The 18,616-nt window shown below is 60.9% G+C and overlaps 1 protein-coding gene across 1 annotated transcript in view; it reads right to left on the bottom strand.

Annotated features, from left to right (window-relative positions):
• The window catches only part of LOC129392202 (GRAM domain-containing protein 4-like), a 44,696-nt gene extending 26,350 nt beyond the window's left edge, over positions 1–18,346 (bottom strand). The window contains exon 1 of the mRNA XM_055085709.1: positions 18,217–18,346. Coding sequence (XP_054941684.1) covers positions 18,217–18,245 — 29 coding nt within the window. The 5' untranslated portion in view covers positions 18,246–18,346. The remainder of the gene's footprint in view (positions 1–18,216) is intronic.
• Between the last annotated feature and the right edge of the window lie 270 nt (positions 18,347–18,616).

Here is an 18,616-nt window from a genome sequence, read left to right on the forward strand (position 1 = left end):
GCCTTCTGGACAGGCTCCTCCCCCCAGGCTGTCCCCCTGCAGCTCAGCTAACCAGAACCCCACCACCTGGCCACCCCCCCAGCAGCCTGAATCCAGCCTCAGCAAAGCATAGCAAATCAGACCCAAACCAGCATTTCATCTTAAGAAGGGGGGGGAAAGGCTTCCCTGGTGGCACAGTGGTTAAGAATCCACCTGCCAATGCAGGGGACACGGGTTCGAGCTCTGGTCCGGGAAGATCCCACATACCGTGGGGCAGCTAAGCCCGTGAGCCACAACTACTGAGCCTGTGCTCTAGAGCCCGCGAGCCACAACTACTGAGCCCATGCACCTAGAGCCTGTGCTCCAGAAGAGAAGCCACCGCAATGAGAAGCCCGCGCACTGCAACTAGGGAAAGCCCACACGTAGCAGTGAAGACCCAATGCAGCCAAAAATAAATAAATAAATGAAAAATTAAAAAAAAAAAAAAAAGACTAGCATATGCTATAAATCTGGGCTTTTGTACAATTCCCACAGCCAGAGAACAAATTGTTAAACATATAACAGCATGTCATTTCCATTTTCCCCCTTATATTTGGTTCTAGTGTAAAGAATCACCCCCATCTTTAAAGAGCTCCGTAAAAGAATAGGGGAGGGACAGTTACAGGGAGGGTCTCCCGTCAGGATGCACTGCAGACAAGGTTCTATTCCTTGTCTGATTAGAATCGTCAGGCAACAAAAACCACTGAGCAAGATAAAGACCCCTCCCACACCCACATCCCTGGTCTCCACTTACCAGAGCATAAGAGAACCAAGCATCTCGCTAGAATTTTCATCAAAGCCTGACCATAAAAACAGTCACTGCCAAACCCTTAATGAACTCAAAACCATAACTCATCAGAACGTACCACTTTCCACCGCATCCGAAAAACAAGCTGTGAAATCAGATAAAATGGATAAAAACCTACGTTTCCTATAAACTTGCCCCCAGAACAATAACCTGCAAATAAAGCTGTACTTGTTTTCATCCTCATTAAAACCCTGCCAGGAACCACCTGAAACCCCGGGAGCTCACTCAGCGGGGTTCCTCCAGATGGAAGCAAGAGCCCAGCTCAGCGCATCACCCCACTCCCACACGCGGTGGAGGCTCCAGATCACTTCTCTTGGGGAAAACCCAACATCCCACGGAAACAAACCCTCACAGACCTCTGCCTGCGCAGGTGTCCTGCCAGGATCAGCACGCCAAGAACATCAAAGGAACCCTCTCTGGTCTGCTCGCCTGCTGGAGCCGCTCGCCTGCTGGAGCCCCTCCTGGTCCGCAGCCAAGGGGCCCCAGGGTCTGGCCCTGGATTCCCAGGGTGGGGCAGGGCCTTTTCGAAAGCAGGCGCGCAGACCTGCCATAACCAGACAAACAGGTTGGCAACGCCAAGAAGGGTGGCTTCCAGTCCCACCCCGGGGAGGTAGCTGAGCCCATCCCGCAGCATCAGGCCTCAGTGACAGCGGAAAAGGCCCGGAGATGACAGAGCAATGCCGCCCATGGGGCCTAACCTCCCAATTCCAAACGGGAACAAAAGCCCATCGACTGGTTCAGCCGAGAAGTGAGGGAGAACCCGGTAGCCCCTGCCAAGCACACACCCCCCCACGGCCCCAGAAGGCCCGGCTGCACCCCCAAAGGAGAGGGGCGAGGCTCCCTCAGTTACCACACACGTGCTGTGGCAGGTGGCCCATGACCCTGCAGGAAAGGCCGCCCTGACGTCCGTCACCCCATCGCACTCACGCCTGTGCCAGCTGGCAGCTCTGGCCTCATCGCCGCGATGTAACAGGGAAGACTCCGCGCCTGTGTCTCTTCCTGCGGAGCTGGGCCGGGCCCCCGGCGGCCTCCTGGCCAGGCCAGGGAGAAGCGGCAGAAGGGAAAATGCAGCTGCCCGGCCCCCGAGCTCCCCTCAGAGCGCTGGACCTGCGCGCACAGGATCCCCACCGACTCCCCAGAGGGCCTTTCCCTCAAGTCCATCCACCTGGGACTTCGGCTCAGCACAAAGGACACGGGAGTGGCCGCATCCTTCCCCGCGGTGAGGCCCCTAGGCTACCGCTCCCCCCCCCTCAATGAGCTCGAAAAGGGGGCAGAGGATTTAATGGCTGCCGGCTGTGGACAAGTGGCCCATCACCCCTCACCCCCGTCGGGCAGGGCGGCGCCTGCCTGGGCGGTGCGGGCTGAGGGTTCTCTGTGCACAGGGGCAGGGGACCCCCGATGGCACGGGGGACAGTCAGTCAGAAGAGCTGCTCCCCTGGCGACTGCCTGGGTGGCTCGGGCTGGGGGGTGGACGCAGGGCGGGGGCGGGGTGCGGAGGCGGGAAGAGGGGCCTCCACGGCCGTGCCAGCGGCTGAGCCTCCCGACGGGAGCTGGTTTTCCTCTCAGGTTCCCCAGCGCCTCCAGCAGACCCGGATCGTCCTGGGCATCACCACCTCCCTTCCCAGAAAGGCAGGCAGCACCGACCGGCCCCGCCGCCACAAGATGAGCATCCGTGGTGGGAAACCCTTCACTAAAGGCAGGTCCACAGCCCAGGACACCGGAGTCAGAGGAGACCCCCCCACCCCAAAGCAACCACACGAAAGCCCTGTCCCGGTGGCCGGTCCCCCAGATCGCCGCTCACGCTGTCCTGGAACCCTCTTTGCCCCGTCCCGCACCTTCCCCTGACGCTTGCAAACTCGCCCTCTGCACCGGCTGCCTCAGTCCCCAGGTGTAGGCAACACGCCTGCCCACGCATCTCTGGGCTGAAGGGCACGTCGGAGCCAGAGGAGACCCCCCGCCCCAAAGCAACCACACGAAAGCCCTGTCCCGGTGGCCGGTCCCCCAGATCGCTGCTCACGCTGTCCTGGAACCCTCTTTGCCCCGTCCCGCACCTTCCCCTGACGCTTGCAAACTCGCCCTCTGCACCGGCTGCCTCAGTCCCCAGGTGTAGGCAACACGCCTGCCCACGCATCTCTGGGCTGAAGGGCACGTCCCTCTGCGCTTGCTTTGCGGGCCCCGCCAGGCGGGGGCGAGGACGCGCTTCCCTGGGCGCTTTGCCTCTTGACGGCCCCCCAGGCCCCCGTGACACCCCAACGTGGCCAGGTGTGCAGGGCCCCCAACCTTGCCCTCCTCTCCTAGGACCAGGGCAGCCCCAGCCTCTACCACCAGCCCTGACCTCCTCCCCAGGCCATTTCTACACCTGAAGCCCCTGGAAACACCTGCCCTCCCTGGGTTGATCCCCAGAGGCTCCTCACCACCCCCAGGGAGGCTCTACCTCCAAGAGGCCTGGAGCCTCCCCACTCACCCCCCCCTCCTCTGGCTGCTTCTGGCCTCTCCCCTACACCCCACACGTGCCTGAACACACCTGGTCCCTCGTGTGCTTCCACACCTGCGCTGGCCTACAATGCTCTTTATATCATCGTCCCCCCTGCTCCGCCCAGACCACGTCCACCAGTCCTTCAAGATGGAATCAGAAGGAGAGGGGCAGACCCCAGGGATGAAGCAGCAGTACTGAGACAGTGGGGTGTCGGCCCGAGGAAGGCACATGAGGAAACGAGGGAGCTGAAGCTGGGGATCACGGGCACGGAGGCTAGGGGCACACAGCTGAGACCTCGGGCTCAGTGATGGGGGTGAAAGGCAAGGCCCCAGCTTGTGCTTCGGTGGTGAACTCGACGGTGCCTGTTACATTAAAAATAACTAAACAGGACTTCCTTGGTGGCGCAGCGGTTAAGAATCCGCCTGCCAGTGCAGGGGACACGGGTTCGAGCCCTGGTCCGGGAAGATCCCACATGCCACGGAGCGACTAAGCCCGTGCGCCACAACCACTGAGCCTGCGCTCTAGAGCCCGCGAGCCACGACTACTGAGCCCGCGTTTCCCAACTACTGAAGCCCACGTGCCTAGAGCCCGTGCTCCACAAGAGAAGCCACCGCAATGAGAAGCCCACGCACGGCAACAAAGAGTAGCCCCCGCTCGCCACAACTAGAAAAAGCCTGCGCGCAGCAACAAAGACCCAACGCAGCCAAAGATAAATAAATAAATAAATTCTTTTGAGAAAAATAAATAAGTAAACAGACAAGAGGCTCCTGCATGACCAGGGACGGCTGCACATCATGACCCCAGGACTATGGCTTCTCCAATTCGATGCACCTGAGGTCCAAAAATATGAAAAAAGAAAGATTCAGCCCGTAAGTCTCCCCTTAAAAGTCTGCTCCGAGCCCATATATGCTGCTCCGGAAACTCGGCCACGTAGGGCGGCGCCAGCCCCACACCTGCCTCCCCGCCCAGGGATGTTCCTCTGAGGGACACTGCTGGCATCCAGCAACCTGCCCTCCGCATGCGGCGGCCAAGCAGCTAAGAAGCCCCAAGAACGTCTGCTAAGTGGACAAGGGCCACCAATCCCTCTTGTGCGTCCGTCTGAAGGCCTCGCGTGAAAAGCGCACACAACCAGGCACCCCTGCGGTGAAGCTTCTGGCTGAGCCTGAGGTTGAGGGGAGAAAGAGCTGGCGGGTGGACATCCAGTCACGGCTCCTCCGCTTCAAGTCAGGATTCATGGGGACGTTTTAAACATGTTCCAAAAGATTGACCTTCTGCCCTCGGTGAAGAGAAAGGGTCTGCAAATCAGTCAACAAGGTTTCCAGGTTTCTTCGGCAGAAACAGTATTTTCAAGCACTTGAGAACAGTGAAGATAAAATCAGTTCCTTTATGTTTTTTTTTGTTCCAAGGATTTCTTTTTTAAAAACCTACATGGAGAGAGTGCTAATTTAGGTTATGTTGGTGCACAAAAATAATCCCAGAGTAGGGTTTATATCTTCTAATTGTACAGAATTTAGGACAAAATATTCACGCAAGTGATTCTGAAATACTTTATAATTATAAATAGGTCATAATAGGCTCTTTATTGCCAAGAGTTTTAAACTCAGCCCAGCAGGGCCAGCCTCTATATGCAGAACCAGTGACAGGCAGGAGGCCAGCAGCACCCTCCATGGTGCCGGCCACATCCTGGGAGAGCGGGCCTCGGGCCGGCTGAGAACCAGCCTGACGCTGGCTTGTAAAAGCCAGTGGACGGGGTGGTCCCCATAAGCATAAGTGGTGGAATGCAAAGACTCTCAGGATGGAAGCCTGCTTTGAACTCGAGTCTCCTGCTGGTGTAGGACGGTGCAGTTCCTCCCTGGTCTGATCCCATCCAATCCAAGCGAAGAGTGAAAACATTCAGGAGAGAAACCGAACCCAGCCCGTCCCCAGCTGTGAGTGACCGAGTTAGTGTGAGGCTGGGGCTCAGCATCCTCACTAGACGCAGGGCAAACAACTCACTTCACTATTTTTAATCACACAATTAAGTGGTCAATTATCAAAGATACACACTTGCAAAACTTAAAAGGAGCCGGATGGTCAAGTGGAGGGGGGGGTGTGCTGGGCCTCGGGGGACAGGCATTAGCAGGCTCCCCTCAAACACGCCCCGATGCCTTAGGCCAAGCGCTGGGCACACGGGCACGAGCGAGACGGTCCCTGTCGGCCCTCACGGAGCCCACAGTTACACTGTCCGGTCGATGCCAACGGACCCCCCCCATCCCTCCGTGGCCGTGGCTGACTAGGCTGCAGAGGCCGGCGGGGGGAGGGAACTCGGGACTCGTGGGGGACCCAACCAGGGACGTCAGCCTGGGCCCTGCTTAGCTGTGGTAAACGTGGAGTCAAACCACAGTCCACTTGCTGATGCAGCAGCAGTTAAGTCCTGAATCGGAGAAGGCAAGAGGAAAAGGGATTTCACAGCCACGTTGGCCCTGGGTGAGGGAGGACATGCCAGGGAAGCAGAGTCACCTGCCCGGGCCCATCAGCTCCAGGCACCCGGCTCCCGTTCCAGGCCCCTGCCTTCTCCAGCCGCTTTTCTAAATTGGAAGCCTCGCGGGACTTCCCCGGTGATCCAGTGGTTAAGACTCCGCGCTTCCACTGCAGGGGACGCGGGTTCGATCCCTGGTCGGGGAACTAAGATCCCACGTGCCACGCGCAGTGCAGCCAAAAAGTAAAAATAAATAAATAAATAAATAAACCGGAAGCCTCGCCATCGTCCTCAGCTGTCCTCGCACAGAGGCTGCAGGCGCGGCCTCCCCAGCTCTCCCGCCCCTACGCCCCGGGTCCAGGCCTCTCCCCAGCAGCTGGCCCGCGCTTGCTTCTCCCTCCCCTCCCCCACCAAGCTGCCTGAGCCAGGCCAGTCCTGAGCAACAGTGACCGGCACCCGCAGCGGCAACCCCGGGTCTGGGTCACGTGCACAGTGACAACGAAGTCCCAGCCCCACAGGGTCACCTCCCCTGGGGGTTAAGGGGTCCCCCACCCCCCCCAGCGCCTTCTTGGCTCTCGGGAGGCGCCCTGCAGCTCCTGGAGAGACACACATGGCAGACACAAAGGCATGGGACAGGCTCGCCAGGACAGGGCAGGGGATGGTCCCTGTGTGCCCCGGGAGCTGCGTGGGCCAGACTCCCCGCTCAGTCCCACCTGCCCTGGGAAGGAACCAAGGGCCCGAGGCCTGTGCAGGCCACCAAGGGTGGTGGAGACACCTCAAGGCCCTGCTGACTGCCAGTGGCTCAGCTACCCAGGCCACAGTAAGGTGGGTGACGGTGGCCTTGGGAATCACCCAGCCTCGCTGGCCCAGGCCTGCCCTCAAGGAGCTCAGGGTCTAGTGCGGGAGGCCCATCCCCACACGTGACATGCCAGGCGGCGGGGCCGGGTAAGGGGCTCAGGGAGGTCTGGCATGTGCAACCATAGAACCCGGGTGTTGAGGGAACAGCCTCCCTGAGGGGTGCGGGCGGTGGTGAGGCCCTCAGGCACCCACACGGAGGGGGTGGGCCACCCAGAGCCCTGAGGAGTGGGCCTGGCGCAAAGGGTTAAGGGTCCACATGAGGCCCACAGGTGCGTATCAGGGAGGACGGCTTTGACCTCTGAAAACACTTAAATAAACCCGACGAGAGGGCAGGTGGGCCATGGACAAGGGCGTGGGCCATGGACAAGGGCGTGGGCCATGGACAAGGGCATGGGCCCTGCAAGCAGCGAGCTGCCAGCCACTTACTTACTGGGTCCCCCCCACCCCCCGACTCCCACTTACTCATCTGCAAAGTGGGGACAAGGTGGCCCTTTCCGTGGTGGCAGCCACCCACGTACATCCCCTGGCACCCAGAGGTGTCCAGATACCAGCAACCGGGCTCATCGTCTCCCCGGGGCATCCTCAGACAGCCCTCCCATGTCCCCCAACCAGCCCAGTCCCACCACAATGTCCCTGTGCGCCACGTGAGGCAGGGTCCCTGACATCCAGGGCTTACCTCCCTTCCTCATCCCGGGCGCATCTCAAGATGGCCAATTCTGCAAACGCAGAGGCGGCCACATCAGGTGGGAGGCCGTTCCAAAGCTTAGACGGTGGCTGGCGAGAGGCCAGGTCTCTCCTTTTCCTGCTTCCAGCCCGCCCGCCCACAGACAGCAGCACAAACCCCGGCCTGCAGAGAACCTGTCAGGCTGGCCGTGGGACCTCAGCCTCTCCTCACCTGTGGTCACGAGGATCCCAACCCTGCTTCCTCCCCCACCCCCTCCTTCCGCCCTCCACACCTGCCAGCAGATGAGGGTCGCAGGGGCACATGTCCCGGGGGCCCGTCCACCCTGGGAGTCACAATCCTAGATGTCCAGCTTAGAATGTGATAGCCCACCGCCTTGCCCCCACCACCGGCACTGGCCCCCTCCCCCCAGGCCCTCCCAGGAGGGACACAGGCTGCCAGGGCGGAGCAGCAGGGACAGGCTGGCTCCTCCAGCCCTGCCTTCCCTCCCGTCTACGGGCCAGCAGCTCCGCCCGCCCTCCCGCCCTCGTGCCCAGGGCTTTCTGCCTGCTGACTCATATTTCACTTCCTCTCCCCCAAATGTGCTCAGCAGCAGAGAAGTCACACGTCTGCAGCCTCCACCGCCGGGCAGGCTGGGCACTCAGGAGCAGGATGACCCCCCCCGCCGCCCTCCACTCTCAGGGGCTGACGTATCCACACATCCCCCGGCTTTCTTAAGCAGGGGCTGTGGAACAAAACACCGCTTTTCCTCCTGATCCAGGATGGGCTCGGTCAGCATGCTTGCGATGGGCTCGCCCAACAGGACAGGGCCGGGCAGGGCCGGGGGGCACGCCACCGCTGACCACCCTCCGCAGGCAGCTTCAGCCACAGGTACTGAGGGAGGCCTCCTGCCCAGCCCACCTGTCTCGTTCCTGACCTTCCTCTCTGGATGGACTAGGGAACGGGCTGCAGACACCAGCCCCTGGACACCTAACCTGGATGCTGAAGCCAGCACAGGACCCCAAGGACATGCCCGGGGGGTCTGGGAGGAGCGCACAGCAAGGCTCAGCCTGCAGAGACAAGGGGCAGCGTCACTCGGGGCAGCTCCGCCTCTGGAACACGGCACCTGCGAGATGATTCACACACCTCGCCGGCTTCTCAGCAGTGGCTGGAAGACGAGCCGTCAGCGTGTGGACTGTGTGGCCACCCCGTGGGCGGGGCGCTATGATCCGGTTCTTCTAAGAGGGAGATTCTGGAGATATTGTGGGTTTGTGTGTTTTCTCAACGACTCAGGTTGCTTCGGAGTTTTAAACGCCAAACTCCCGCCCGAGGCCACCACTGACACGCGTCTTTCTGGCTCTGCCCGCCCCCACCCCCCGCCCCGGGAGCCGTCTAGGCCCCAGCGCTCCCCACACTGCCTGCCCCCCGGGCCATCAGTGGTCAGACGGGGCTCAGCCCAGCAGTGCAGCACGGCCACCCGCGCCACGGAGACGCTGCCCCAGATGGTACCCGTGGCCCCACAGGTGACCCCCGTCACCCCGGAGCTCTGCAACCAGAGACGGGGAAACTCATCTCCAGGCAAGCATCTCCCAGCAGCTGTCTGCGGCTGTCACAGGGGACCCAGCAGACCCTCAGATATCAACCCAGAAAGCAGGAGGGACGGCTGTGGCACAGCAAGGACCTGGGGTAGGGGGCACCCAGTGAGCGGGGCGGTAGGGCGCTCAAGGAGACCCGGCCAGCAGGTGGCCTCCAACAGGGCAGGTGAGCCTCACGCCCAGGAAGGCCCGCCCACCGAGCCCCTGGCCAGCCCCGCCCCACCCCACCCCCACCCCCCGCTTCCTGTGGGCTCCCCTCACAGGACCAGGGGAGACGGGGTAACACCTCGGTGAGGCCCCAGCCCCACAGCAGGGAGATGAGGGCTTTCAGGATGCTCAGCTGAAAGCCTGAGCTGGAGGCAGGACAGACAGCCACGTGTCCCATGGCTCCCCCAGCGTGGCCCGGAGCCCAGTCCTGCCCCAGCAGAGGTGTGGCCACGTGCCAGCTGGGCCTCCAGGAGTCTTGGACAGGAGATGACCTTTGATAAACTGAGCCCACGCCAGCCCCAGCGGGTCCCAGGGAGGGCGGCACGGTGACCCACACGTGTAGACAGTACCGTGTGAGCGGAACCTCCCCACGAGTGTAGGCGGCACAGTGTACACGGCACCTCCTCACATGCACAGAGGCGGTGCGGTCAGCGCGGCAGCTCTCGCCGCTGTTCCGTCACCTGTGGGCCACTCAAAGCGACAGCCAGCGTGGGTGCCACTCTCAGAAACCCGGAACCTGGCCCACGACACACGGCACACAGGAGCCCAGGCGCTGGACCAGCCGCTGAGGCCCAGCTGGTGTCCCGTCCCCTGACCCCCCCCCCCCACCATTTTATCTCAAAAGGGCACAACCACGGCTCCAGGCATCTTCCAAGCCCGCCCAGGTGGCCGCCCCTTTCCTCTGCAGCACAGACCCAGCAAAGCCCCGCCCGTGGCTGCTCTCAGGCCTCAAGGGCACAACCGCGGCTCCAGGCATCTTCCAAGCCCGCCCAGGTGGCCGCCCCTTTCCTCTGCAGCACAGACCCAGCAAAGCCCCGCCCGTGGCTGCTCTCAGGCCTCCTCAGCCCTGGGTCCAGGGTGCCCGCCCCTGCCCCCAACTCGGCCCTAAAACGGTGGGCACCTTGCTGCCTTTCACTGTCCCACCTGCGCTGAAGCCCTCCCCCCACCCCAGACCCCACACACATGCGGACGGAAACAGGAGCCCGCACGGGGCCCCGAGTGAAGCAGAGCAGAACTCGCCTGGTTTTCTCCTTTCCGGAAGGGAGCCCGGCCTCAGGGCTCCACCCCTGCTCTACAGAACCGCGGCCGGAGGCTGCCCCTCCCCGCTGCAGTGCGAGTTCCCAGGTCGGGGGGAACTCACAGGCCCGGATCTGAGTCAAAGATGCGTCTGAGCTCCAAAGGGTCCCGCCGCGGCCTTCCTCGGCCTGCCGCCGAGGCCGGGCCGCCAGGGTGGGTTCCAAGCCAGCCCCGCTTTCAAATTTCAAAGGGATGCCACGTCTGCGCCCATCCCCACAGGCCTGGGGTGACCAGGCACAGCGCGGAGCCCCCCAGTTCTCTTTTTCCCTCCTTGCTGGTCACAGACCTTCTCGGGGAGGCGGGGGCCCCCCCAGCCTCTGCAGGGCCCGTGCAGAGAACACCCATCAGCGCCCGTTCCAACAGCACAGCAAGGACCCAGGGGAGCGAGAAGGAGCCACACGTACACACGGCACTCTGGCCCACGAAGCCGCTTCCCAGGGGGCGGCGGTAACAGTCTGATCCTGCTCTGCGGCTACACGGGAACCGAACGATCAAGTGAGCGATGGCAAACGCGGGGAGCCCAGTTTCCCACTGCTGGAACGGAAACTGGTCAGAGAGGGGCGCAGGATCCACACGGTGACGACGATTATACCACGAGGATGAGCTCACATCTCACTTGATCTACTACTTAGTGTATTAACACAGCCGGTTACACACAGAGGTACTTACAGACGGGTGCATATCCACAGTGCGCACGTCTGCTCTGCCAGCAGACGGGGCCCAGAGCAATGAGGCCCCAGCAGCCACGAGCACACCCAGCGCCCAGATCTTGGTTTCTAAAACCATATACTCCGGTCAAAGGCACCAGGCTCCTGGGAGAACCGGCTGATTCTAGGCCTGGGAACACCCGCAGTGCCAGGAATTGAGGATGTGTCCACATCACCCCCCGTGACGGGCGCACATCAACTGAACGAGCTCCCAGAGGCCAAGGCTGGAACAACCTGACCAAGGAAATAAGCGAGGTGGAACTGCACCGTAGCTCAGCGTATAAAATAAGGAGGCGTGAAACCACTGACGTAAAAAATGATTGAATAAATTGAGAAATGGGGGAGACGAGGCAAGTCGCCCATTCGGAAGATTCCAAAGCGTTTACAGGCACTCCACCCTCAGACCCCTTACGTGTGGGCCGCACATCCTGACGCCCTTCCAAGGGGGACAGCGTGGACAGACGGAAAAGAGTAAGTTTACATCAGCCACACGGCCTAGGCCGACACCACAGGGATCAGTGCCCTGATGGGATGCGATGAGGGCTCTTCACCTCTGTGATCGTCCTCCCAAAATCCACGACCCCAGTCTAACCCGGAGAAAAACGTCCAAATTCCAACAGGGCGTTTCCAACTGTCCAAATTCCAGTGGAGGGGGATCTGCAACGTCCCTCATATTCCTCAGGACTCTCAAGTCATCAAAAATAAGAAAAGTCTGAGAAACTGTCCCAGCCCCGAGGAGCCGAAGGAGACGTGACAACTAAATGTAGTATGGCGTCCTGGGGTAGAAAAAAGGACATTCGGTGAAAACTAAGGAAATCTGAATAAACTACAGACTTCAGTTAATAATTATCAATATTGGTCCATTAATTAATTATAACAACGTTCCACACAAAAGTAAAACGGTAATAATAAGAGAAACCGTGGGGAGGGACAGATATATGGGAATTCTGTGTTTTCTTTTTAATGTTTCTGTAAGTCTAAAACCGTCCTAAAAAGTACAGTCTATTATTAGGAAAAAAAAAAAAAAAGGAAAACAAAACCAAAAACCCAGCCTGCCACCCAGTGTGGGGCAGGGCAGGCAGGTACGGCAGAGGTGGGGCCGGCTGGGCTCAGCTCACTCAGCAGCTCTGCCTGAACATCCAGGATACCCAGAGCCAGATCCGGGCCTGCCCTTGAGGTGATCCAGAGGACACAGACAGTACAGTTTCAAAGTCAAGTGATCACACAATAACAGAAGGATCATCAAGGAAGAGAAATAGTGGGGCAGCCAGTAAGAGAGCCCCATGGGACTCAACGCCTCACAAACACGCCACGCCCCCCCATCTGCAACCATTCACCCCCCGACACTGTCTCCAATGAGGCCAGCCAGGAATCAGATGAAAAGCGGGGCCCCTGCTCTCCAGGAGCTCAGAAGGCAGGCAGGTAAAGAGGATCACACAGGATGAGAGGCACAAGGGCCCTAACCCTGGGGGCATGGGAAGGCTAGGAGGGCTTCCTGGAGGAGGTGACTTGAGTGCAGCTCACATAAATGGTAAGTGTGCCAAAGGCCACTGAAAATGAGTCACGTGAAACGGCTCATGGTGCCAGCACAGAGTTCTCAGACAGCCACAGCGACAGCGACAGAAGGGGCCGCTATGAACTCTGACCCCGGGTGCCTGGTGATGCAAGGCGAGCTCACCAAGACTGGTGAGAAAGGTGGTCCAGGGTCACCTCGTGCTGGGGAAGAGGGGCCACACTTCAGAAGAGGCACCAAGCACAACTCTGTCACTACACGCTGCCACACGGCTGAAAATGCATCCCGCTAAGTGAAGGAAAGCAGAGCCAAATGTCCACAGAGCATACAATTCCTCTGATATGAAATGTCCAGGGCAGGCAAATCCATGGAGACAGAAAGCAGATTAGCGGTTGCCAGGGGCTAGAGGGAAAGAGAATGAGTGATTGCTAAAGGGGGTGATGAAAATGTTCTAAAATTAGATTGTGGTGATGGTTGCACAATTTTGTGGATATGCTAAAAGGCGGTGAATGGCACTTTCCATGGCTGGAAAGTTCACACGGTATGGGAACTGTACCTCGATAAAGATGTTTAAAAAACAAACGCACACCTCTCTCACTGCCCGGGCCTGCCCCCGCCTCTGGGGAGCCTGGCCCCTCCCCTCCCCCAGCCCCCAGCTTAGCTCAGCTACAGGTGGGCTCCCCCCAGCCAGGCCCCCAGGACCCAAAGCTGCTGGTCGCTGGAGGCCAGGCTGCAGAGTGGCCCCCGAGGGCAAAGCAGGGAGCGCCTCCATCATCCCTGCTCTGGGCTGCTCGGGACCAGGACCAGAGGGAGCGAGCCCCTGCCTCCAGGGAGGACAAGTACTGTGGGGGCCGGGGGGGCAAGTGAGGGGGACTTCTATAAACGGGGTGCTGGGGAGGCCTCCCCAGCAAGGGGGACAGAGCAGAGATGTGGCTGACACAAAGGTCTGCCATCCCTGGTACAGCCCTGTAGGCAGCACCTGCGGGGTGGGGGGTGGGGGGAGGAGGCGGGGCCCCTCTGACCTCGGAGGGGGCACAGGCTGGGCTCAGGTGTGCCCCATACCGCACTCCATGCTTGCGGGCTGGGGAGGGCCTCCGGTGCCACGTACCCCCTGCCCACAGGGAAGGGCTAGAGGCAGCAGCCCTCTCCACCGATGCTGGGGACCTGACCACAAGAGGGGTGAGCGGTTTCCCTGGGGGTCCCCGGGCCACTGGAGCCCTCCATGGCGCCAGCACACCTAGTTCTCCCACCACAGCTGAGCTGGGTTTGGCGGCACAGGGGGGTTCCGGGTAGGGCCGCCCATCACACACACACCCCGCCCCGGTTCCCGAGGGACAGAGCAGTGGGGGCTTTCTGAGCGCCCTCACTTCACAGAGGGAGCGGTGCCCGGTGTCAGGGTGTCAGGTGTCTCTCTCCCCAGGTGTGGTCTGAGCTTCCGGGAGAGCCAGGGCCGCTCCACCCAACACCAGCCAGTGCTGGGGCGCACTGGCCCCCTTCACCACGACTCTCCTCCTGGCAGGGAGCTGCGACGGTTGGGCCTCCTGGGGGAGGCAGTGCAGACGCGGGCAGCTCGGGCCAGGGCCAGCTCTCAGGCCTCTGGCTTCTATATTCCACACCAAGACCCTTGTTTTCCAGTGACCAAACGGAGGCCCAGAGGGGTTAAGCGTCTTGCCCAAGAACACACAGCGACAGACCAAGAGTTTCCTCCACTAAATCCCCCTGCACACAGTACCCAGCTTAGGAACAGATACCGAGCTCTGCCACTCAGCAGCCTGTGGGCTCTGGGAAGTTAGTTAACCTCTCTGTGCCGCCGACAGAGCTAATAATAGCACCGACCTCCAGCTGTTATGAAAATCAATCATATAAAGTGCGTGCAGTGCCACCAGGCCCAGGGTAAGAGACGCTCTTGCTATTAGCGCACGTTTGACAGCAAAGAGACTTCTCATCATGACTGTAAATTTACTTCTTCTGTTTCTTACACAAACCCCCAGAAATTCAACTGATTATCAGGGAGGCAGTGAGGTTAAGAGCACAGCCTCTGTTGCCCAACAACCCGAGTTCCGATCCCAGCTCTGTTACTTAACTAACTGGCGACTGAGGCCAGCCGCCTGCCTCTCTGGGCCTGTTTCTGCCTCTGCGGGACGCGTGAAAGTGGAGGTTCTGAGGACCACGAGGGGCAACGCGTGAAACACACTTAGCACCACGCCTGACACTATACTGAGTGATTTCGACTACTATGAATTTTTTGTTTCCTTTGGACAGGCCAGTACTTCCTGTCTGCCGGTGTAACCACAGGGGGGCTTTAATCACAGGGCTTAAACATAATCACAACCCTGGTTATAACTCAAATGCCAAATGACCTTAATAACCTTTAGATGGCGACCGTCATTAATGGAGAATTACAGTCCAAAGTCTCTGCCCGACTCCTCCGTACAAGGCACATGCAGACCCCAAAGGCTCAAAGAACACAGTTTTCTCTAATTAGGGAAACCCTCACTTTCTTGCTCCATCTCAATCAGTAAGAGAAGTCAGACGACCTGCCTTTAAGTTCTCAAGTTAACCAACTGCCTTTCTCCGTCAGCGGCCAGCTCCAAGCAGGTGGCCCGGCTGCCCCTCCTGCAGGGCTGGCTGTGCCTGAACCACTCCATCCGCAAAATGACCATCACCATCAAGGACCCAGGCCTCCTCCTCGTCCACCAGCCAGCAACTGAACCCTCAGCCCCTTTACAAAGGGTGTTTATATTATAGATTCTGCCCAAGATGAAGACCCAGTGAGAGCCCCCATTGCCATACCACCCAAAAGCCAAGGAAAAATCAGACCTAAACCCCTTGCAGTGCCTAAGGGCCCCCCCAGCTGGCTTTCAAGTCCCAAGCAAAGGCCTTCCGAGTGCCACCTGAGTGGTCACGCTAGCACTTCTGGGCTGGTAAACAAACAGAAGCTGCTCGCCTGGCAAGAGCATCTGCATTCCTATTACTCTCAAGGCCCCCGTCTCATTAGCCCCAATTCATTTGTAACTTCTTTAAGGAGAGGGACGCTCTGCTACACACCCCAAGGCTGTCAGCAGCCTCCTTGGGGAGCAGGGGTACTCGGCTTTTGACAAGGATGGTCTCCCTTCCTGCTGGCGACAGGAACAGCAGCGTCCAAGCAGGCCACACAGCCACCACCAGTGTCTTCCGTCCCAGCTGGCACACGCCCTCCACTGACTGGAGCTCCTCAGACGCTCAGCAAGTCCCCGGCACGGCCACTAGGCTGCAGCCCCCCATCCTGACTACACACGGGGCCAAACGCCAGAGGCCCACAAGAAGAAAAGCCAGCCTAGGTCCCCGAGAGGGAGTGGTCGCCAGAAAGGAGGACCTGGCTGGAGCCACGCCACTCCACAGTGGGAAGCCCACTCCCGCACAAAGCTCAGATACGACCGGCTTCAGGAGGGAAACTCCCAAACCGCGAAGCATGGGGAGCTGGAAGGGGTCCCCTAGGGCCCATGAGATGACAGGGTACCAGTGGTACAACCACTAACATGGGTCACACCATGGAAACATCAGGGGAGCCCTTTGCTTCTCCGATTACATTGATTCCACGGAGATGCAGGCTGGGCCTGGCACTGGTATCTCTGTCACATCTGTAACATCGCTCAGATACTCTGTTACAAACAGCAAATGCGCTTCAGGCTCGCAATCTCCCGTGGCAACTGCACTCTCATTAGAATCTAATAACACTTTGTTTTCATTGGGCCTGAACCACTATTCTATTCTATTGTACAGCAAAAGTGGTGATTCAGGAAAAACGGGCCTGATTCTCCTCGTTTCTAGCTGGTGAAGGTGAGGCCCAGGAGGGCAGGGGAAGCAGAGGTTACACTAAGCTGGCGACCATCGGGTTCCTGACACCCACTCTGGCTGGACAGATGTGAGGAGCACCTCACAGCCTGGCGGCTTGGAGAGACCACCAGGTTCTCCCTGCATGAAGGGCCCCTGCCCACCCAACTCAGTGGAAGATACAGACTAAGGCGGCCAGGGCCAAGCAAACCACACTTTGAGACCTTCCTGTACAGTTTCCAGGAAATGCCTTTCCCGAGTGCAGGCAGGCAGACAGCAAAGGGACAGGCCCTGACCGTCCCTAGGCCGCACCTCTGGGACAGCCACACCCCATGAGCCAAGGCAGTCCACAGGAAAGAAGGGCAGAGAGGGGGTGGCGCCGTCTAGAGGCTCCAGGGGACCTTACCTCCTGGTCCCCAGGACCAAGCTGGCACACCGCCCCCCCCATAGGAGTCCAGCACTGTCCAGCCTGCAGGTTCAAGACCCCTGCCCACGGTCACAGTGCTGCAGAAGGATCAACATCACAGCCAAGACAGAGGGAAGGACAGCCAGGCCAGGTCCCTTACCTGGGCCAGGCAGGGAGTTTCCAGAGGGTTTGCAACAGGAAGGAGGGGCAGGTTTAACAAGGTCCCTGGTCCGAGGGGTCCCAGCTAACATTGTGGGATGTGGTTCCATCCCAGCAGGGGACAAGGGCAACAACTGGAGCACACTCACCCAGCCAGACTGTGTGTCCCCAAATGGGCCTGGGACACATGGGGCAGAGTCAAGGAATCAACAGCCGCCAGGGGGCGAAGGGCACCGCTGGCCTCGCCAGGGTGTTCTGCTCTCTGCCCTGGGTGTGTCCAGTCGGGGAGGGGGGTGGGGGTGGGGGGTCTGTATCACATCATCTAATCCTCTTGTCAGCCCCCCTCCCCGTTTACTGGTGGGGAAACTGAGGCATGAGAGGGCTCAAGGCCTTCCTGCCCAAGGTCACGGAGCAGATGTGTGACAGAGGCGAGACTCCAAATTCCTCTCTTAACTATTGCCCAGCCCTGCCCGTGCCAGGCCCAGGCCTGAAACTACCCCTAAGGCTGCGCTGCGATGAGCGCTGGGGCTCAGAAGCCTCCATTTTTGTGGGGGGGGGAGATGCTCAGAACTCTGTCTTTTCTCCGCAGCCTGCACTAGGAAGGCAAGAAGGGAACCCCATCCTGCAGAAGGTGTCGCCCAAACTGAATCCTCCCCGCCTCCGGAAATGCAGGGCTGGCAACAGCCCCAGGGTGCACTCGGCTTCCAGGGGTACCCCCTCAGGTCTATGGCCCTGGCCGGGCCGCTGCTCCTAGTGCCAGAGCCTCCCTGCCCAGACAGGTGCAGCAGCCCGCCCGCCTCCGACTCTCCTCCCTGCCCCGGTAGTAGGCCAGGCCTGGACGGGGGTGCAGGGCCTGCTCTGGGCAGGCGGGGGCCCCGGGCTGGGAGCTGCTGCACTACACCTCTCCTCCATGCCTGCACGCGGGGCTGGGCCCCAGCAGAGCCCCACCAGCTAAAAGTCCCAAACAAAGCGAAAGGGGACAGGGCGAACGGAGGGGTGCGGGGAGGACGAGCGCCCACAACTTTTTGGCGGGGTCGTCTCTGGGGTCGCAGCGGCCGGGGTCCCCCTCCTCCTCTCCTGTGTCCCCAAGGAGTGAGTCGCGAAGACGACATCTGCCGAGCCCGCCCGTGCCCCAGCCTGGCCGCGGCGAACCCCGCCCTGCCCACCACCACCACCCCATATCAGGCCCCGCGCCCACGGGACGTCCTCCTCTCCCTGGTCAGCCCGGCACAACGCGGGCCAGGAGACGCCGCGGCCGCGGCGCGCCCAGGCCAACGCGGGACCCGGGGGCGTGTATGCGGGGAGCGTCCGCGCAGGGCCCTGCTACGAGGGCCGCTGGCTGCGGGCGCGGGGAGAGCGTGGCCGAGCGCGCCGGGTCGCGGCCCGGCCGGCCCCCGTGGGGAGCCTGTCCGTGTGTCCCCCGAGGTCCGTGTGGGCGTCCGCGCGCGCGCGCCGCTTACCCTGCGCGGAGATCGGGGCCACCTCTCATCCACCCGCCGCCTCGGCGCCCCCTTCGCCAGCCGCCCGGCCGCGCTGCACCTGCCGCCCGCCCGGGAGCCGAGCGGCGCCGGGGAGCCCGGAGGAGGCGGCCCCGCGGGTCCCGGCCACGAGCGCGGAGGCGGCGGCCGCAGCTGCCGCCCCGCCCCGCGCGCGCTCCGCCCCGCCCAACGCCCCGCCCCTCGCCGCCCCGCCCAACGCCACGCCCCACGACCTGAGCTGGCCAGCCCCGCGCCGCCCCGCCAGGCCTTAAAGGAGTCGCGCCCCTCCTTGCGCCGCCTCGGGGCAGCCGGCCCACCCGGGTGCGGCCCCCCGCGGGGGCTCGTCTGCCCTGGCGGATTCGCACGCGAGAGCGAGCTGGGT

The sequence above is a fragment of the Physeter macrocephalus genome, chromosome 6, assembly GCF_002837175.3.
Source record: "Physeter macrocephalus isolate SW-GA chromosome 6, ASM283717v5, whole genome shotgun sequence".
Lineage (NCBI taxonomy): Eukaryota > Metazoa > Chordata > Mammalia > Artiodactyla > Physeteridae > Physeter > Physeter macrocephalus.